The sequence below is a fragment of the Geotrypetes seraphini genome, chromosome 6 (assembly GCF_902459505.1).
Source record: "Geotrypetes seraphini chromosome 6, aGeoSer1.1, whole genome shotgun sequence".
Lineage (NCBI taxonomy): Eukaryota > Metazoa > Chordata > Amphibia > Gymnophiona > Dermophiidae > Geotrypetes > Geotrypetes seraphini.
Genome location: NC_047089.1, coordinates 227,806,831 through 227,829,018, shown reverse-complemented (window position 1 = coordinate 227,829,018; position 22,188 = coordinate 227,806,831). Strand labels below are relative to the sequence as shown.

The following is a 22,188-nucleotide window of genomic DNA, read 5'->3' as shown; positions in this document are numbered from 1 at the left end:
ATATTCAGCATGTTAGGAAAAAACTTTAAAAATAATTTTATAATTTGGAACAGGAAATTAAGGTTTTAGAATCAAAATTGGTTGAAAAATGGGAACAAAATACTCTACAGGGGTTTTGTTTTTTTTAAAAAATAAAATGTAAATATAATGAGAATTCTTCACAATTTTCAAGGAAAGATTTGTTTTCTCAGACTATGTATTATGGAAGCTTGAATAAGGCGGGAAGATTATTGGCAAATTATCTTAAAGAAAAGAAGAACAAAAATTATTGCAATAAAAGATGAAAAGGGTGATTCCCATTCTCAAATTGGACCTATTTTAAAGCAATTCTTAAGTTTTTATTAAGCTTTGTATTCTTCCGAGCCTTATTCAGATAAAGAAAAAGATGGTTCAGAGTTTTTAAAATTAATTAGTGGTCCAAAAATTCCAGATCATTTAAAAAGAAGCTTAGAGGCACCTATATCATTAAAAGAATTGCAATCGGCGTTGAAGTCCCTTAGAGTTGGATCCGCTCCAGGTGGAGATGGTTTCACAGTAGAGTTTTATAAAATGTTTCAAAATACCCTTTTAGTTAGTTTATTAAATTTATATCAGTCCCATCTAAATAATGGTTGTATTACAGGTACTATGGCAGAATCTGTTACTATAGTCTTGCCGAAGCCAAATAGAGATCCCACATTGGTTTCAAATTACAGGCCTATTTCTTTAATCAATGTACATAAGAACATAAGTAATGCCTCTGCTGGGTCAGACCAGAGGTCCATCATGCCCAGCAGTCCGCTCACGCGGCAGCCCATCAGGTCCAGGACCTGTATAGTAATCCTCTATCTATACCCTTCTATCTCCTTTTCCTTCAGGAAATCATCCTTCTTGAACCCCAAAACCGTACTCTGTCCTATCACACCCTCTGAAAGCGCATTCCAGGTGTCCACCACCCTCTGGGTGAAGAAGAACTTCCTAGCATTGGTTTTGAATCTGACCCCTTTTAATTTTTCCGAATGCCCTCTTGTTCTTTTAGTCTTCAAAAGTTTGAAGAATCTGTCCCTCTCCATTTTCTCTTGCCCTTCATGATCTTGTAAGTCTCCATCATATCCCCTCTAAGTCTCCGCTTCTCCAGCGAAAAGAGCCCCAGTTTCTCCAATCTTTCAGCGTATGAAAGGTTTCCATACCCTTTATCAAGCGTGTCGCTCTCTTCTGAACCCTCTCGAGTATTGCCATATGACAGACAAAAATATCCCAGAGAGATTTACCCCTCAGCATGTATTTCTGCACACTTCTGAATTTTGTGCAATAGAAACATGTCTTAAAATGATAACCTTATGATAAAATTTAGTACCACTATGAAGTATTTAATTAGACAAGCCAACTTTTCACAAAGGCAGACTAGAATCTGAACCTAAGCAAATTTGCTAATAGATGGTAAACTTTTTTAGCTAAGACATTGGCCTTGCGCTTGGCTAAGGCTCTCCCTTTTATTATTAGTATGCACCAAACAGGATTTGTTGCTCAGAGACATTCCTCCAACAACACCAGACTGGCTTTTCATATGTTAAATTTAGCAAAAGCCATGGAAGATCCAACCTTCTCTGTATCTTTAGATGCAGAAAAAGCTTTTGATAGGGTGGAATGGATTGGTTTGGAATAGGTTCAGGATTTATACAAATGATTCAATCCTTGTATAGTTCCCCTTCGGCTAGACTGTATATTAATAATAATCTCTGAAAGTTTTAGTTTGCAGAGGGGAGTTAGACAGGGATGTCCCCTGTCTCCTTTGCTTTTGGATATTGTATTAGAACCCTTGTTATTAGCTATTCAACAGGCGAAGGAGATAACAGGGTATTCTTTATTCAGATCGGGAATATAAGGTTTCTGCTTATGCAGATGATATACTGCTTCATTTGAGGAATCCTGAAACAACCATTCCATGCTTACTTGATGTAATATAAAAATTTGGAAAATTTTCAGGATACAAAATAAATTGGAGCAAAAGGATTATTTGAAAAATTCTCCTTTCTATGGAAAGAAGATGGAATAAAATATTTAGGCATTTGGATAAAGAACACACTGGATGAAACAATGAAAGTGAATGAAAATTTTTTATTACAGAAGGTAACAGAAATGTGTGAGCAATGGAATCCTTTACATCTTTCCTGGTGGAGGAGAGTTCAAACTATTAAAATGATGATATTGCCTGTGGTTTGTTATCAAATGGGAATGTTACCAGTTTTTTTCAGGGGTCCTTCTATAAAAAGTTAAATAGCATTCTCACAAAATTTATTTGGCTGGGTAAGACTCCTAGAATTGCCCTAGTATCGTTACAAAAACCAATTACGGAGGGAGGGGTAAATTTTCCCAATTTTTATAGGTATCATCAGTCCTATATTTTGCGCTAAGGTATGTATTGGGTCCTCCCAGAGCCCATTGAAAATATACCAGTTTGGTTATGGTTGGAATGGCGACTCATATTTCCTCTGCGATTATGCCATTTTCTCAGTATCAAAATGCCTAGATTATATAAAGAAAACAGAATTACATCCTATGGGGAAACTCGCTTTGATATACAAGTAACTTGGTTTATGAGTATGCTTCTGGAACGAATTATGCTCGTTAACCAAGGTTCCACTGTATAGACAAAACTAAGGTTCTTTGGCTGAGCACACAGGATCAGGCTAGATTGGATCTTTTATCACACTTTGGCCAAAGTAATTACACTTTTGATATGCAAACTAGAATTTTGGGCATTCAATTAGATAATTTGAGCTTGGAGCATCAAGTTAATCTGGTTAGTAAAAAATATATATTTTTTTTCTTTTAAGGAAATTATGGGTAGTTCAGAAATATTTTGATAAGTCAGTTTTTGTACTAGTGGTTCAATCACTTATTCTTTCCTAGATTGACTACTATAATATTGTTTAGGATGTGCCAAAGGATTGTTGAAAAGATTACAAACTGTGCAGAATACTTTGGTGAGGATAATTTTTTCCATCTCTAAATATGATAGAATGTTTCATTAAATTATATTGGTTGCATAGAAAAAGTAGACAGGAACAGATTTTTCAAATTATGGGGAACCACAAGTACGAGGGGGCACTCAGAGAAATTGAAAGGGGACAGGTTTAGAACAAACGCTAGGAAGTTCTTTTTCACCCAGAAGGTGGTGGATACATGGAACGCACTTCCGGAGGCTGTGATAGGCAGAAGCACGTTACAGGGCTTCAAGGAAGGTTTGGATAGGTTCCTATAGGACAAAGGGATTGAGGGGTACAGATAGGAGTAGAGGCAGGTTATAGGGATAGGAGTAAGAGGTAAATTATAGAAATAGTCAGGGATCACTGCTCAGGCAATAGGCCTGATGGGCCGCCGCGGGAGCGGACCGCTGGGTGAGATGGACCTCTGGTCTGCCTCAGCGGAGGCAACTTCTTAAGTTCTTAAATTCAAGTATTTATTTTAAGCTTTGTACTATGATTTTTAATATTCCATATGGCCAGGTGCCATATTTAGTGGAATTAATTTCATTACTACAATTAGATCATTTGTTTAATGGAAGGCATCTTTCTTTTATTAGGCTCCTTTAAGTTGGAATGAGCTCCCTATTTTAATAAGATCAGTTTTTATTTATTTATTTTTTGATTTCTATCCCGTTGTCCCCAAAGAGCCCAGAACGGGTTACAGGTTTAACATACATAGTATATAGTTAACAGGTTACAATTTACACTAGATTAGCCATAATTTCAGTACATGTTTCCAATACAAGTTTTTTCTAGCTAGACACACACATATTTAGGGTCTAATACTAATATACAGTTTATTGGTTATAATTTACTCTGGTTATTCTACAGTGCAAGTTTTCAAGTACAAGTTTTATCCTAATTGACTAAGACAGTTTAGACATTCTTGTTTAAAAAAACAACTTTTGTCTTGAAATTTATCTTCTACTGTTAATGTTCTATTTGAATATTTGTCATTGTGTTATATTTTACAGTACCTGGGTTTGTTTCCATTAATAGAAATATGTTATCCACCATTAACTCATAAGGGCTTTGGCAGAATATAAATCAGACTGTAATATAATTTGTGTTGCAGGATTTCTTTTTGAAAGTTGTTGTTGCCTTAAATCTTGTAATTTAATCTTCTTGCATAAATATTAAACTTAGCTTGTGTGCCTGTGCTTTCATGTTTTATCATCAGTGTTTTGCCTTTAATGCTAAAAAAGAAACTAAAAAATTTATTATTCTGCTTGCTTTAAGATTGCTTGGGCTTTAAATAAAGGAATAAAGGCAGACTATAAACAGTACTGGGATGTGGAGCTGGGTGTTACCTACGTACCATGGGACAAAATTAAGCCTGAAGAACTGGAAAGCTTTTGTGAAGGCGGTGTTTTGGACAACGATACTCTTAGTCCAGGTAAAGAATATTCATAAATTTGGATAAACGTTTAAAAAACCTTCTTTTGTAAGGACCAGATGTTGCAAATATGAAATGGGATCAATCTGTATCCATCATACCAGAGCAGCACTTGGGATTTTTCTTCTTATTTCATTGGTATACTCTATATATGACAATAAATTAACATTTTAATTCCCATAGTAAACATGTATTGAGAATAGCTGAGAATAGACTGATTCCTGTATATTTGTGACAGGAGCATTATATTAACTTTTGACTTATTCTTTGCTTTGTAGATCCTTACTTTGGTTTGTAACTCCAGTAATGGTTCAGTGAACCATGGGTTCTTTTTCTGCTTTACCTTAGCTACCTTTATTGGAGCAATCTTATCCAGAAATGATGTTAGGTTGTGCCATGAAAGTAGAAGCTCATCTACATAAGCATTCATAGGTTCTAACTGATCCATAATTAATTACCAGAATTGTAATATCTTACAATTGTTGATATCTTAATGCGCCTTTTCTTATATGTATCTTCTTGAATTTTTAGGACAAAAGTTTTGAGTAGTTTAAGTAGAAGTTTAAAAGATAATAGTCTGACTAGTTGCTTGCCCTGTATGGGCCGAAGACTGTATCAGATATAGTTGGGCAGGACTTCCTTCTTCCGGCCCGATACATTACAATGGGGGAGCTCTGGTGGGGTAAGGAGGGACGCTATGGCTAAGTCTTCCTCCTTACCCTGCTGGATTCTGATACCTCCCACATTGCTGGAGTTTTATGGGCCGAAGGCTAGGTCTTTATCCCACTAACTCTTTCTCACTTGCCTAGCACCTCTCCAATTCTGCCTGGGACAAGTGGACAAATGGCTATTTGAACATGAGTTGATCCTGAATAAGAAAAAGCAGAGGCTTGTTGGTATATAGGCCCCCTTCCGTGTCTCACTTTTTGGAACGCCAGTTAAACTGGTTAATAGTTTTTGTTATTTAGAAATTATCTTAGACTCTAATCTTTCCTTTCTACCACAGATTTCAAATTTAACCGAGCTTAGCTTTTTTACCTTTCATCAGTCAACATTTCGTTAATCAAATTAAATTCCACTCGCTTATCCTTTCTCTGTTTGTCACAGTTCAATTATTGTAATATTATGCCAGTCTATCCCAGTCTTCCCTAAAGATATTGCAATTGCTTCAAAACACCGCTATAAGATTACTCATTCATGCTCATCGTTTTGACCATATAACTTACCTTTTAAAGCAATACCACTACAGTACCCCTACAACAGTGGATAATATGTTAGCATTTCTTACTTTTAATGGAAAACGGCAACAATATACCTAAAACTAAAGCAACCCAACTCCTCGGGTGAAGAATGTTCCAACTACCGTCCAATAGCCAATCTACCCTTCACAGCAAAGTTCACTGAGAAGTTCCACTTATCTGAAAAAAACTAATGCATTCCATCCCAATCAGACAGGCTTTCGTGCTCATCATTCTACTGAGCTTATCTCTGGTCGGTCTAATAACATCTGTTCTTTACTTTCTGAATCATCGCAAATCAGTTTTCTTAATTTCGTTTTATCTCAGCAGCCTTTGACACGATCGATCACTCCTTATTACTCAGGAGACTTCATACTTCTGGCATCTCTGGTACAGCCTTAAAATGGTTCTCATCATTCTTCGAAAATAGCTCTTATCAAGTAAAATTTGAAAATACTATTTCTACAGTCCTTCCTCAAAAATATGGAATTCCTGAGGGCTCTATCCTGTCTCCAATACTCTTCAATCTCTTCCTAACTCGTCTTCTGACTCTTGCTCAATCAGTAGACTTCACTACTTTCATTTATGCTGATGACATCCAGCTGTTACATCCTCTGAATCCCAATACCCCAATTAAAGTTAAAGATATAAATAGCAAACTTCTTCAAATTAGCTCTTGGCTGAAAGAAAATATACTCATACTTAACATCAAAAACTGAATTGTGTTCTGTTTCCCACCACGAATAGGGAAAAGCTAATTAATCCTATCTGCATTGAATCTACCCTTATAAAAATGGAAAGGAAGATCAAGTTACTGGGCGTAATACTTGACAATAAACTTACCTTCCATGATCAGATAAGTGCAGTTATACAGAAACGTTTTATAAGCTAAAATTACCACATTTTTCACTCCATAAGACACACCTGATCATAAGATGCACTTACCTAAACAGGAGGAAAAACCAAGAAAAAAACAGGCCATAAATGATGAGAGCCACTTCCTGCATTTGAGTGATCCTAATTTAAGCCTAATTCAAGCTTTCAGCTCTTAGAAATATGATTGACACCAACCAAAAAGCTTGTAGTATTTAATTGAACAGACCCTTGTTATAAATCTAGGAGGACCACAAAATTCTATAGCTATAGGAACGATCTGACTCATAGGTGCTTCTCTACTCAGGTCTTTTATGAAAGTGGGCCCCAAATGAAAATGCTTGAGAGCTGGTTTTGTAGTTAACTTAATCCTTTTATTTCCTTAATGTGAGTGCAAGATGGGATATTCTCCATAAAATGTAGAAGAACTGGAGTTCTGCAAATACTTTTAAAACCAACTCCAGTGTATGGGCAGGCAGATTGAATGGGAAATAAGGAGAAATAAAATAAGAAGGCAGTGAGAAGGAAGAATCCAAGGAAGAGGAAGCCCGGAGCGAAGGGCTGACACAAGGTGGGGAGGCTCTGAGAGACCAGGGCAGGACCAGAGAGAAAGGGGCTAGGTTGGGGAGGGGGGGGAGGGCGGAGGAGCAGCGGGAGCTTTAATTAAGTGGCCTCTGTACCTGCTTCACTTCAGCTGCGACCTTTGGTCCCGGAGAGCAGAGCGGGCAGAGCCTTGGTGGCAGAGAAAGGAAAAATGAACAGTCTGCAGGTCCAGTAGACGCGCGTGTCAGGTCCATGTTGCAGCTGGCGGCATACTCAGAACGCGTGCCAGGGCGAGGCTGAGAAGAGCGGGCATTTTAAAATGACATTCGATGGCGATATTGGCTTGTGACGGCTGTACTCTGCTGGAGAGCGGAGCACTTTGGCATCTGGCGGTGTCCTACTAGCAGCATGCGGCAGCACTGGAGCTGGAGAGCAGGCAGAGAGAGTGGATCGCCGAACAACCAACAGCGCTGGACCCAACGGGACTATATAAAAAAAAAAAAGTGGATGGGGGAGGTGGTATTTGCTCCATAAGACACACCCTTATTTCCACCCTCTTTTTGGAGGGGAAAAAGTGCATCTTATGGAGCGAAAAATACGATAATACGCTGTATCTCTTCTATCCTAGATCATCCTCCTCTTAATATTCTAATGCATTCCTTGGTTATTTCACTCATCGACTACTGTAACTCCTTGTACCAAGGTATTACACAGAAAGAAATTTGTTGTCTACAAAGACTTCAGAATGCAGTGATAAAAACTTATCTACAAAGCAAAAAAATTTGACCATGTTACTCCTCTACTTCATGATGCTCACTGGCTGCCCATCACACACCGCATTACATACAAAATTTTTATTCTCACCTTTAAAACTCGTATTGCAAACACCCCCACTTTTATCGATAAAATTATCATCCCCTATCAGCCTACAAGAATGCTAAGATCCAACACTCAGAACCTGCTAGTAATCCCCTCCGTTTGGGATTTCGTCTGACACTACTCGAAAATCAATCTTTGTCATGGCTCATTCTTTATGGCATGCGTTACCCCTAGATCTCAGGCTGGAACCTTCGCTAATTAAATCTAAATCTACTCTTAAAACTTTCTTATTTAAAGACGCTTTTAACACATGAACCTGACTACTTTGACAATGGATGACACCCCATTATAAATAAGTGACTCCCTTCCAATTGTGTCTTCCCTTCCCCTCTCTATTTTATTTTAATCTCAATGTAATGATGTATTCCTTCCCCCCCTTTCCTCTTGTTCTCATGTCAGTCAGTCCCAGTCGATGAGATCCCTGTATGTTCTTATAGAAGTTTTAATTGCATGTTTTTATTATTGCTTTTATTGTAAACCGTTTAGATAACCCTGATAGACTGTATATCAAGTGTACAATAAACTTGAAACATGCTCCTTGTAACCCTGGTCAAGTCACTTAATCCTTCATTGTCCTGGATACAAACTACCTGTATATATGTAAACCGCTTTGAATGTGTAACCATAAAAAAAGACATATACAAGTCACATTCCCCTTTTGTTTTCCTTTTTGATTTGGTGTCCCAGACTATTTAACCTGTCTAACGATTCAATACTGCACGAAGCGGACACTCCACTTTTTAAATGGTTATCGTCTGGTACTCCCGAACCCAAAAATGGTGACATTAGATTCCATGATATATAGTATGTTTTATTTTTTCCCCCCCCTTAATCTGGAATAATCTCCTCCTACCTATTTGTGATTACCTCTCTCAAAAGATTCGAGACGGATCTAAAAACGTGGCTATTTGTGCAGATATATGACTGAATCCTAATCAGGGTTGAAAGATTTTTTTTTTAAGTTAATATCTTTTGACTATCTCCCTCCCCCTTAACCCTTTTCTTTTCTTTTTTTGTCTTCCTCTCTTGTGAATAAGTACATCTGTCCTATTGAAAATGGTGTGCCTTTCTTGTTTTTTAATTTTAAATTCTACACTGTTCTACACTGATGTCAGTTAGAGACAGTATAGAAAGAACCAATATTGAAAGAACTGTAAAAATGTTTTGAGTCATTCAAATGGGAAAAACATTCAGCATAAGGAGATCCTACACATGCTCATCTTCTAATATGGTACAGGTACAAGATCCTTTATCCAAAATTCTGAAAATTGAAAAGCTCCAAATACTGAAATTTGACACTTCATTTATGTTTGAAGATATTGCTTCAGTCCCACAGTTTGGAGCATGTTTGTGTTTGAAGTGCTTAAAGTATTTAATGTTTGCCCTATTTTGAAATAAAAAAGTCTGGAAGCAATTTTATGGTCTTATGATCTGTCTTTTTCCGACTTAACATTACCAGTCCAAAAAGTTCCAAAAACCGAAATATGCCTGGTCCCTTGTATTTTGGATAAAGGATCTTGTACCTGTATATATAATTGGATGCAAAAAGTGTAAAGAATCAATCTACACAAATATATCAACCAGTATATCTCCTCTGCAGGATAATGCTTCAGAAAACCAGAACACTGCATCAATGATTTTATGTTGACAATACTAAGAGAAATGTAAGGCAATCCAGCAACATAAGACCTTTGAAATCAAGATGATAAAATATTTTAACACCAACTAGACAAAAAATCAAGATCTTTAAGTCCTGTGGCATTACAAACCACAAAATTATATTGCTTTGTCCCCATCTTATCACCCAGCCATCTCTCCCTATCTCTTACAAACCCATTTTAACTTGTTTCTCCCCTTACCCACCCCTCCCCTCTTCCTGTGAGACTGCCCTTGGAATGTGTTTGTTTCACCTATTCAGGGGTGTCCAACCTTTTGGCTTTCCTGGGCTGCATTGGCCAAAAAAATGTTTCTGGGGCCACACAAATGTGCAAATGATGCAGCAAGACAGAGGAGGGAGCCGGCAAGACTGTAAACAACCCTTTGGCAGGAGAGGAAAACACTGCATCGTCCTCGACCAGGGCCGCACAAAATACTTAACGGGGCCACATGCGGCCCTTGGGCCACAGGTTGGACACCCCTGACCTATATATTCTGATATTTGTCAACATTTGCTTATTTCTGATCTGAAGAAGGGTTACCTTTGAAAGCTAATCAAAAAATACATTGTTATCCTATAAAAAGTATTACTTTATTTCATTTGTGTTTTATTTCTGTATATCAATTCACTCAAATATTTTAGTTTTCAGTTTGACAACTCAACTCATTAATGCTGATGGCTTTATCATGTAGTCATTCTGCTTTTTTAAACTTATTTTTATGCAAAATGGTCAGGCTGATTTCTTTACTTTTTAGAATGGAAAATAATTCCTAAGAAACCTGAGAAAAAAGAAGTAGCTCAGAATGGAGGAGCAGAAAATGTACATCCTGAAGAAGCACCTCCAGTACCACTTCCTTTGCAGATCCCAGTCCCGGTTCCTGTTCCTCTCCATGCCCCCATGCCTGGACCGGTAATGTTCTTATTTGTTACATAATCCTTGTTTGCCTGGGGTGTATGGTAAGTGGTTGCAGTGCTGTTTTGTTAAATCGATCTTACAAGGAAGAGAAATCTTGTCTGAACTATTTGTATAATGCACTGTTCCAGATCTGTCATAGATAATAATCGTCCAAAGGTATAAGTAGCCTCAAACCAAGAGCATACATTGGTAAAGGTGAGTCTGAGACCAGGCAGGCATCTTTAGCCAGCATAAGCTGCTTACCCTTTGGGTGAGCCTGTGGATGCTGGAGGTTGATAGGGCTCAGGCAGGAAAAACTAACTTGGAGATAGGTAGGAAGGACTGGACCCCAGCAAAGTGAATCCAATGAAAGAGTGACATGAAAAGCGGAGAAATAATTGCTGGAGACAGTTCTAGTGTTAAGTATGCATGCAGACCAAGCTCTAATCTGTAACCAGGATACCTGAAATATATAACATGTCCTAGACAGGAAACAAAATACTACCAGTTGACAATGTGTACTATAAAGCTGGGAGAACTAACCACTTAGCCCCTGAAGCCCATAAAGGTTCCTCCTAGCAAGTTTATTGACTCCCAGACTATTTGTTATGGTGATCCACTGTGCATCATAAGAATAGAACACAGTTTATAATAGAAGGCTGCCATATTTCCCCGCATATAGGCTGCAGAAAAGGGCGGCTTATGTTTAAAAACCGGAAGATAAGCTGCCCCATGGTATTAGCTGCGACTTATTTTCCGGTACCTCCCCTACCTTTTACATTCATCCCCCCCACCCCTGGTACCTTTTTAGGAAGCTCCTTCGCTGGCACATGGCTCAGGTCTCCAATGGTGCAGGGCAGCCGCAATCTCTTTGGCATCCAGCCTGCCCCCGCACCGCCCACTGAATGGCTGATTTTAGCTCTCGCGAAGTCCAGAGCAAAAGGAAGCCCCAAACAGCTGAGCCTGCAGCTTTGCGAAGTCTTGCCGGCTCAGCTGATCGTGGATTCACTTGTGATCAGCTCAACCGGACTCCAGAGCAAAGAGAAATAACCCCCCCCCAAACACCTAAATACAACTCTCCCTCTTTATCTGTTATCTTTTTCCTCTCTCTCCCTCCACCCTGTGTCCTACCCAGTCAGTGACTCACAAGTAATGCTGCCCGATTGATTCAGCAATTCAAATTGGCTGAATTGATTCAATTCATTGAAAAAAAAAATCAGACTCCAATTCATGCTTGCTCTTGGGATTTCCCTCCGGGGTGGATAGGGAGACTTGGGAGTAGAGAGTTGCGGGGAGACAGAAATCACACCCGTCCCCGCGAGGAATCCCTCCGTCCCTGCGAGGAATCCCCTCCGTCCCTATAAACTACAGAAATAGTTATTTCAGTTAATTATGCTACTGAATTAAAGGCTCTGGTAGAAACCCATTTAAAAATAAGCAAAAAGACTTTATTAATTTGGAAATATTAATTGGGAAGAATACATACTTTGTAAACGGGTTTCTACCAGAGCCTCTAATGTTTATAAATTTTTATCAACACAACTAATATACTACTTTATCCTAAAGCAAAAAAAAAAATAAAGAAAGAAATATAATTTTTTTCCTACCTTTGTTGCCTGGTTTCTGCTTTCCTCATGTTTTCATTCAATTCCTTCCATCCACTATCTCTCTTCTCTCTGCGTCTTCCATTTGCTCTGTTACTGTGCCTCTCCCTTTCTTCCCCCTTCCAAATTGGTCTGGCACCCATCTTCTTCCCTTTGCTCCCCCCATAGTCTGGCATCTCTGTCTTCTTCCCTTCCAGCGTCTTCTCCCCACTCTCTCTTCCCCATTTCCTTTCAGCGTCCTTCTCCCCCCTCTGTCTTCCCCATGTGCTTTCAGTGTCCTCCCCCCTCCGTCTTCCCCATGTCCTTTCAGCGTCCTTCTTCCCCCTCTGTCTTCCCCATGTCCTTTCAGCGTCCTTCTCCCCCCCGTCTTCCCCATGTCCTTTCAGTGTCCTTCTCCCCCTCCGTCTTCCCCATGTCCTTTCAGCGTCCTTCTCCCCCTCCGTCTTCCCCATGTCCTTTCAGCGTCCTTCTCCCCCTCTGTCTTCCCCATGTCCTTTCAGCGTCCTTCTCCCCCTCTGTCTTCCCCATGTCCTTTCAGCGTCCTTCTCCCCCTCTGTCTTCCCCATGTCCTTTCAGCGTCCTTCTCCCCTGTCTTCCCCATGTCCTTTCAGCGTCCTTCTCCACCCCTTTGTCTTCCCCATGTCCTTTCAGCGTCCTTCTCCCCCCCATCTTCCCCATGTCCTTTCAGCATCCTACTCCACCCCTTTGTCTTCCCCAGTGCTTTCAGCATCCTTCTCCCCCCCCTCGGTTTTACCTTAAGCGTCTTTTCCTCTCCACTCCACCTTTCCTCCCTTTCTCTCTCCCTGCCCCTTACCTTCGTGGCGCTTCCCCGCCCGCCTGACAACAGAATAGGCCCGGTCAGACAAACCTTCCTGCCCTGTAGCCGCGAATTTAAATTACCTTCTTACAGCAGTTGGAGTATTGAAGCTGCTGTAAGAAAGTCACTGTCCTACTGTCCAAATTTAGATTCGCAGCTACAGGGCAGGAAGGTTTGTCGGACCGGGCCTGTTGGTCGGTCGGAGGAAGCGCCACAAAGACAAGGGGACCTGGCCGGCTGAGCACTCCCCCCCATCATGGCTGCACCCGGGTGGACCGCCCTCCCCGCCCCCCTTTGGTACGCCACTGCCGATTGCAGCACACAGCCGATCGGAACGGAAGTCTTCCCGATGTCAGCGCTGACGTCGGAGGGAGGGAGGGAGGGCTTTGCTTAAGCCCTCCCTCCGATGTCAGCGCTGACATCGTGGAAGATTCCATTCCGATCGGCTGTGTGCTACGGCAGGGCAGGTAGGGAGAAGATGAGCCTCGCATCCAACCCCGCAGGATCCCCGCGACCCTAGGGGCGACCCTAGGGGGCGTCCCCCACGGGATCCCTGTGACCCGAAGGGGGAACCCGTAGGATCCCTGTCGTCCCCGTTCCCGTGCAGCTCTCTACTTGAGAGAATGGAAGAAAAAGGAAGAGAATAGAGATGCCAGGCCCTGGAGAGGGGGAAGACAGAGTGAGAGAGAATCAGATCCCTGGAACAAAGGTGGAACTGTCCTAAAATAAAGGGGAGGCAGACGAGTGGGGGACAGATGTTGAATTTGGGGGTATCTAGAGAAAGAAAATGCAGAGAGGTGGAAAGATTCTGGACCAAGAAGGACGGAGAGAGAGAGAGGCAGAGAAAGACCTGGAAGAAAGAAGAACAAATGCTGGACATAATGGTAGGTGGTTTGCTGGACTATAGGAGAAGCAGGCAGAGGGGAGAGACCATGAGGAAGATCATAACAGAGGAGGGGGAGACCTGGAGCAAAGTCTAGTAGTTAGTAGTACCTAGGTACAAAGGGGAAGTGACACGGGATCTGGATCTTTAAATTGTGAAGAATGTTGTTTCCTTTGGGGGATGGGGCGGTGACGGGGATTTTGGTTGCGGGCACGGTGACAAATTTTTTTCCCCGTGTCATTCTCTAGTCTGCAGCTGTCAAGGCAACCTTCATTGAGACTTGTAGAGCTCGTGGTCCATTCCCCTTGAGGCTAGCTCACATCCTGATTTATCAGGTGATTGAGCGCAGGCTGTTTGGCCCCCAGTATCAGTCCAGCAGGGCTTAATGGGTACTGGCTGTGTGGATCCCTCCCCTCACTCGCACATGGATCCGTGGGGGTTGAGGCCTGTTTTGTGGCTCACACCTAAGCCTGTCAGATTTCAGACATGGATGATGAAGTATGCCCCCATTTGGCCATGGTGGGGATTGTCTATGTGGCAGATGCTCTGTATTACGTTACAAGAGTATTGAGCAAGGTCTCGGCCTATTCCATCTCTGCTCGCAGAATGCTCTGGATTAGACCGAGGGGGGGGGGGGGGGGCGAGAGAGGGATTGGGATTTGATATACTGCTTGAACAAAGTGTATTGTGCGCTTTACAGTCAGATACTCAAGCATTTTCCCTAGGTCACTCAGTCAGTTCAGGGCACCTGATCCATGAAGGAGGCTTCTTGGTCAATCAGTGTTTTGGAGACCAGAGCCATCTGTCTGATGGGCAAGTAAGTCAGGGTTCTGTCGGACAATACCACAGTGGTGGCCCATGTCAATCATCGGGGGGGGGGGGGGGGGGCGGCACAGGAGGCGACTCTGCTCATGGTATGGGTGGAGTCGCACCTTCAAGACATATCAGCTTCCCACATAGCCGGAGTGGAGGATTTTCAGTTGATAGTGTAGTCTTGGGGTCAGCCCTTCATGGACCTGATGGCCACAAGTGTCAACGCCAACACATCCTGCTTCTTCAGTCGTCGCAGAGGCGGTCAGGCTGAGGGCCTGGATGCTCTGGTTCAACCATAGCCAATGGAGGGGCAATTGTATGTGTTCCCTCTGTGGGCAGAGTTCTTCTCCGCATAATTCACCATCCTGCCACGTGGTTTTGGTGGCTTCGGATTGGCCTCGACATCCGTGGTACGTGGATCTGGTGAGGCATCTGGTGGCGGATCCTCTTTCTCTGCCTCTCTTGGACGCCCTTCTGACGCAGGGTCCCATTCCCATGTTCGACCCGTCTCCGTTCTGTCTTACGGCTTGGCTCTTGAAAGGGGTCACCTTGGTAAGAAGGGGATCAGATAATGTGATCTCTACACTCTTGGGTCCAGGAGGCTTTCCATCTCTCGGGCTTATGTGAGGGTTTGGCATCTATTTGAGGAGTGGTGTGATGCGCGTGGAGTGGTCTCTTTTCGCGCTTCCCTGCCTAATATCTTAGAGTTCTTGCAGGATGGCCTGGATAGGGGACTGGCTTGGTCTTTTCTCCGGGTTCATTGGGTTATTGAAAGGTCAGCATTTGACTGCCATTCCAGATGTGATTCGCTTCTTGCGGGCGGCCAAGTTGCTCAAGCCTCCTGTGCGATCCTCTGTTCCATCTTGTGATCTGAATCTGGTTCTAGTGCACCCTCCTTTTGAACCGTTGGGCGACTCTTTGAAGGACCTTTCTCTTGAAGCGGTCTTCTTGATGGCTATTACTTCAGCTAAACATGTTTCTGAGCTGCAGGCTTTCTCTTGTAGGGCTTCCTTCTTGGAGTTTTCTAGTGAGCGGGTTGTCTTGAGGGCTGTTCCATCCTTTTTGCCAAAAGTAGTTTCTCCTTTTCATGTCAATCACTCTAAAGTCCTCCCGGTGTTGGGTTGTCGGGAGGGCTCCTCTGAGCAGAGAACCGGGCAACTATAGACCTGTGAGTCTTACGTCTGTCCCTGGCAAGATGGTTGAAGCACTGATCAAGGATAGCATAGTCCGGCACTTGGACGCACATGACTTGATGAAACCCAGTCAACATGGATTCAGGAAAGGGAAATCATGTTTGACGAATTTACTCCAATTTTTTGAGACCGTGAACGAGCAAATTGATAGTGGGAAGCCGGTGGACATAATATACTTGGACTTCCAGAAAGCGTTCGACAAAGTTCCACACGAAAGACTTCTCAGGAAACTACAAAGCCATGGCATAGAGGGAGATATACAAAGATGGATAGGCAAATGGCTGGAAAACCGAAAGCAGAGAGTGGGCATAAATGGGAAGTTCTCCGACTGGGAGAAAGTGACTAGTGGTGTACCCCAGGGTTCGGTACTTGGGCCGATCCTTTTTAATATTTATATCAATGACCTGGAGGAAGGAACATCCAGTGAGATCATCAAGTTTGCAGACGATACAAAACTATGCCGGGCGATCAGATCGCAGGAGGATAGAGAGAAACTCCAGAGCGACTTGTGTCGGTTAGAAACATGGGCGGAGAAATGGCAGATGAAGTTCAATGTGGAGAAATGCAAAGTAATGCATTTAGGCAATAAGAATAAGGAATACGAGTATACAATGTCAGGTGCAACTCTGGGGAAGAGTGAACAAGAAAAGGACCTGGGTGTACTGATAGATAGGACCCTGAAGCCGTCGGCACAATGCGCGGCAGCGGCAAAGAAGGCAAATAGAATGTTGGGCATGATAAAGAAAGGAATCTCGAGTAGATCGGAGAAAGTTATAATGCCGCTTTATAGGGCAATGGTCAGACCACACTTGGAATACTGCGTCCAACATTGGTCTCCCTACCTAAAGAAGGATATAAAACTGCTGGAGAGGGTGCAGAGACGAGCAACAAAACTGGTGAAGGGTATGGAGAAACTGGAATACGAGGACAGACTTATAACACTAGGATTGTTCTCCCTTGAGAAAAGGAGACTGCGTGGGGATATGATCGAGACCTTCAAAATACTGAAAGGAATCGACAAAATAGAGCAGAGAAGATTATTTACATTGTCCAATTTGACACGGACTAGAGGACATGTAATGAAGCTAAGGGGGGACAGGTTCAGGACTAATGTCAGGAAGTTCTGCTTCACTCAGAGAGTGGTTGACACCTGGAATGCCCTCCCAGAGGAGATTATTGTGGAATCGACCGTCCTAGGCTTCAAGAGCAAACTAGATGCATATCTCCTTAAGAGAGGCATATAAAGATATGGTGGACTATAAATTACGCCAGGTGTACACCTGGCAGGGCCTCCGCATGTGCGGATCGCCGGACTTGATGGACCGAAGGTCTGATCCGGAGATGGCAGTTCTTATGTTCTTAGCTGTGCAAGTTGGATGTCAGTCGGGTCCTTCGCTGTTATGTGTAGAGAACCCAGGAGATAAGGAAATCAGATCATCTCTTTATCCTTCAAGTAGGTCCTTGTAAGGGGGATGGCGCATCTAAGGCTACTATTGTGTGCTGGATCAAGGAGACTGTTGCTTCCTCTTATCTTCTGAAGAAGAAGCCTGCTCTGGAATTTCTTAAAGCTCATTCCACTAGGGGTCAGCAGCTTCTTGGGCTGAATCTTCTCTGGTTCCTCCAGTGGATATATGCAAAGCTGCAGTTTGGTCTTCTCTGCATTCCTTTGTAAGACACTACCTTGTGGATGTTCAAGCATGTCAGGATACAGTATTTGGTACTGCTTTGGTACGTCCCAGTCGTAAGAACTATTACCAGTCTACCAAGCGATACAGAAGGAGAAATTAGGTTCTTACCTGCTTATTTTCTTTCTTGGTTTTAAGATTTTTATTCATTTTTCATATAACAACAAGTGTACAATCTAAATTCATACAAATTCATTAAGTATACACTTGACATTCTTTCATACCTTACTGTAAATATAACATTTCATTATATACTCTTATTATAATTTTTAAACAGCATATAATACTCAATAAGTAATAAGTATGTCAACTATTACTCAATTGTAACCCCCTCCCTCCCCTTACTTTGGAAATGCATACAATAAAACAAAATATAATGCTAATTTTCTTTCTGTTAGCTTGTAGACTGGTATAGTTTCTCACCCTTTCTTTCTTTGTGCAGTGATTGCTTGTTTTTGTTTTGCTCACTTGCAGATTTTGGATTTTTTGCAAGTTCTAGAATTTTTCTAGGGCCGGGGATAAGTAAGAACAGCGGCTATGGCTCAATTGGCTTAGCTGGTGAGCTGTGGGTATGTTTTCTATACCAGGATTAAGTTCTACACCTGTTCCAACAGTAGTTTATAAGTATTTGTTGTTTTTCAACTCCTGTTCGGAGTGTGTTATACTGTTTTCAGTTGAAGTCTTTCCTAGGTTCTGCTTGGCTGTTCGGCAGACTGAGTTGCTGGGCAGATTCTAGCCTGATAATACAAGTTTGTGCTCAGTCTCCACCTTCTGGTAGCAGTGAGGCATATAACCCATTCGTAAGGACTATACCAGTCTACAAGCTAACAGAAAGAAAATAAGCAGGTAAGAACCTAATTTCTCCTTTTTACCTTTATCTGGAGATTTATCTTTCCATTAAGTTAGTTCGTTTCTCTTTATTCTGCTTTCCTGTCTTCTGCAAATTCTTCTTCAAGCAGTTGCTGTTCATTGGTTCCTCCTGCCAAGGTCCAGCATTTCTCCCTCTCTTCCATACCTCACTCTCTTTGGCCCATGGATCCTTCTCCCTCTTTTTCCCCTCCCCACTCCACAGCATTTCTTTCTCTCTCCTCCACCCCCATGTGCAACATGTCTCCCTCTCTCTCAGTATCCACCATCTCTCTCCCTCTCATTTCCTCCCTTGCTGCAAAGGGAGTGGAAAAAGAGAGAGAGAGGGATCCAGGGTTCATCTCTCTCTAACCCTTTCTATAGCCACATCTAACATTTCTCCCTCTCTCATTCCCAGGCCTTTGGGCAGTATCTTTTGCTCCTCTTCACCAGCCCCAAGCCCAGTATATCTCCTCCTTCACTCCTCTCCAGCGCCATGCCACATTAATCCCTTCATTCCCTCCACCACCATGTCCAACTTTCTTTCCTTTTACATCCCTTTCCATCTGTCCCACCCTTTTCTCTCCACCACCACATCTAATATTTCTCCCTCCCTCCTCTCCATCACATGTCCATCAATTCTCCCTTTATCCCAGGACAAGCAGGCAGGTATTCTCACTAATGGGTGACGTAATCCAATGGAGCCCCGATGTGGACGCTTCTTTAGCACTCTCCAGACCAGTAGAGGTTAACTTTACGAATGGGTATATATCTAATCATGACCAGCAGGTGGAGACTGAAAACAAAACTTTGGGACAGTATATACTATCCTCCCTTCTCTATTTCCCTCAGTCTTCTTTCAGTCTCCAGCAGGTGTTGAGTGATCTGTACCCATCTCTCTTGGTAGGGCTGTTGGAATTTGTTTAGGGGTTTATTGTCCCTGTTTTTGGCCGGACGGAGCTTGGTCGGGCCCTGTTTGGGGGTCCGTCCGACCTCGGGGGTGTCAAACCCGGCGGGTCACGAGCGGGGTCCCTCCCCCCACTTCCTCCACCTCCCCACATTTTTTTAGAGGAGCCTCAGCAGTAAGCCTTGCCCCCTAAGTCAAGCAAGGCATATTGCTTCGAGAGCCTGTGGAGTCTGTTCTGTAAAAAAATAAATAAATAAATAAAAAATCCTGAGGTAGTGCTGGTCTGAAGGGTTGTTTCCCTTTAAGAAAACTGTATTTTACTGTATTTTTCATGTAACCAGCACTTTTTTATAGCTAGGTCGCGTCTGGAGCAATTGTGCCCTTCTCCGGGGGAGTAGGCCACAATTTTAGTCCAGCCGCGAGGCACTCGCGGCCGGCCTGAACTCGGCGGTTTGGGTCGGTGAGGTGGTGGAGCTCCGTCGGCAGCGGCTGCAGGCGCCCAGAGCTCCCCGCCGATGGTGCCTCGCGAGTCGGCTTGGAGCAGTGGGGAAGCCCGGTCTTCCACAACCGCCCACGGAGGGATTCCCCGAAGGATTCCCTCTCAGCTGATTTTTTGACAGCTGATGCCGACTTGCCTGTCTTAGCGGCTGAGACTGTTCAGTCTTCTCAGCCGCTACAGGCCATGGAGGGAGCATTTTTGGCGGGAACTTCGCCATTTTCTTTGTCTGGCCCCTCCATTTTGTCTGCAACCTCAGGTGACCTTCCCCCTGTATGGCGAACACAGGGGCAGGTTTCAGCATGGACCCCTGCTGGGGCAGGGAGTCCCTGGGGACCCCCAGGGGTTTTTTGCCCCCAATTTATTTTCTTTCTTTGTGCGGACTTTTGGGGGTCCCACGTGCGCCTGGGGGGTTTCGGGGGGGGTTTCCCTCCGCGCCCCCTATGGCTTTGCCTCCCTCTTTTCGTTTGGCGTCCCCTCTTCCTCCTCCCTCATCCAAGCGCCCGCGGGGGGGCTTGGATTGCGAATTGGTGGGCGGAGGAGCGTGTTGGCCTGGTTGAGGACCTGGCTGCTTTGGCGGGCTTCCAGGATCCTCTAGAGGGGACGCCTGTTGGCAGCGGGGCGGCGGGTTTCCCGTCTTCCAGAGCAGATGCGTCCGTGTTGCGCTTTTTTATTCAGAGGGATGAGCTTTTAGACCTGTGTAGCAGGTCTCCTTGGTGCTGCATTTTTGCAGTGGCGCCGCCGGAGACCCCGCGTATGGGGGCCCCTCTGCTTCAGGGGGTCTGTCCTGGTTCCCGCTCTTTTCCTGTGCGTCAGGATTTGCGGGATTTTGTGTTGGCGCAGTGGCCTATGGGCGCAGTTTCGTTTGGTGTGCGCCTTGGCTCTTGGGTATCCCGTCCCGGAGGGAGGTAGGGCTACCTTAATTTCGCCAATGGGGAACGCGGTGGTCTCGGCACTTCCTAAGCGGCATACCGTGCCTGTTATGGACGGTTCTGCTCTTAGGGTCTCGGAGGCGCGTGCGTTAGGGACTCTTCTTAAGTATGATTTTGATGTCTCTGCCTTTGGGGTCCAGGCGGCTGTTTGTGGGGAGCTAGTCGCTCGCGCCGTGTTTCGGTGGGCTGAGCGTGTCCTGGATCGGGAGTCTGATGACTGGTCTCTAGTGGATCAGGAGGTAGCGAAGATTGCGATGGCTGCCTCGTTCCTCTCAGATGCTCTTTATGACTTGGTGCGGATTTCGGCTAAGTCTATGGCATGGCCGCGCGGCGTATTTTGTGGCTGCGCGCTTGGGCGGCAGATTCTGCGTCCAAAGCTAAGTTTACTAAAGTTCCCTTTAGGGGGTCTTTTTGTTTGGAGAGGAATTAGATGAGTTGATTCAGACTCTGACGGACTCGAAGGTGCCCCGTCTGCCTGAGGACCGTGCCCGCCCTGCGTCTAGGTGTGGGGCTGCCCGGGGGCGTTTGCGGGAATTTCGCAAGTATCGCCCGGGGCGTGGGGCTGCTTCTTTCCCGGCTCAGGGTTTTTCCCGGGGTCGGTTCTTCCAGCGCATGCAGCCCTTTCGGGGGGCCCGTCGGGGGGCAGGGAATCCCTCCGCCGGTTACCCCGCTTCCCGTCCTGCGCAATGACTCCTTGCCGGCGCCCCCTTTGGTTCCGGTGGGGGCCCGGCTGCGCAAATTTTTCCCCAAATGGGCCGAGATCGCGTCCGATCAGTGGGTCCTTGAGGTGGTGCGGGACGGTTACGCTCTGGAGTTTACCCGCTCTCTGCCGGACCTTTTCCTCGCTTCTCCATGTCAGACTCCATGGAAGACGCAGGCTTTTCGTCAGACCCTTCAGCGTTTGCTAGATCTCGAGGCAGTGGTGCCGGTGTCCCCTACGGAGTGGGGCACCGGCAGGTACTCCATTTACTTTGTGGTGGCCATAAAGGAGGGGACCTTTCGGCCCATCCTGGATTTGAAAGGGGTCAACAGAGCTCTCAAGATTCCGTCTTTCCGCATGGAAACGCTGCGGTCGGTCATTCTGGCGGTTCAGCCGGGGGAGTTTCTTACGTCTCTCGATCTGACGGAGGCCTACTTGCAGGTTCCAATTCGGGCCTCTCATCAGCACTTCCTTCGCTTTGCGATCTTGGGGCGGCACTTTCAGTTCTGTGCGCTTCCCTTTGGTCTGGCCACGGCTCCTCGGACGTTCACCACGGTAATGGTGGTCGTCGCGGCAGCCTTGCGGTCGGTGGGCATCCTGGTTCACCCCTACCTGGACGACTGGTTGATTCGGGCAAAGTCGTTGCAGGAGAGCTCCCGGGTTACGGTTCGGGTGGTGGAGTTTCTCCGGTCGCTGGGCTGGGTGGTCAACCTTTCCAAGAGTCGGTTGGTCCCGGCTCAGCGTCTGGAGTGCCTTGGGGTTATGTTCGACATCTCCTTGGGGAAGGTCTTCCTTCCAGAGGCCCGGGTGAGCAAATTGCAAT

The 22,188-nt window shown here is 44.4% G+C and overlaps 1 protein-coding gene across 6 annotated transcripts in view; it reads left to right on the top strand.

The window, feature by feature from the left end:
- SCAF4 (SR-related CTD associated factor 4) overlaps positions 1 to 22,188 on the top strand; it is a 375,178-nt gene that overhangs the window by 238,361 nt on the left and 114,629 nt on the right. For all 6 annotated transcript variants that reach the window (XM_033949802.1, XM_033949800.1, XM_033949803.1 and 3 more), the window contains 2 exons: positions 4,248 to 4,404; positions 10,350 to 10,504. In XM_033949802.1, coding sequence (XP_033805693.1) covers positions 4,248 to 4,404; positions 10,350 to 10,504 — 312 coding nt within the window. The remainder of the gene's footprint in view (positions 1 to 4,247; positions 4,405 to 10,349; positions 10,505 to 22,188) is intronic.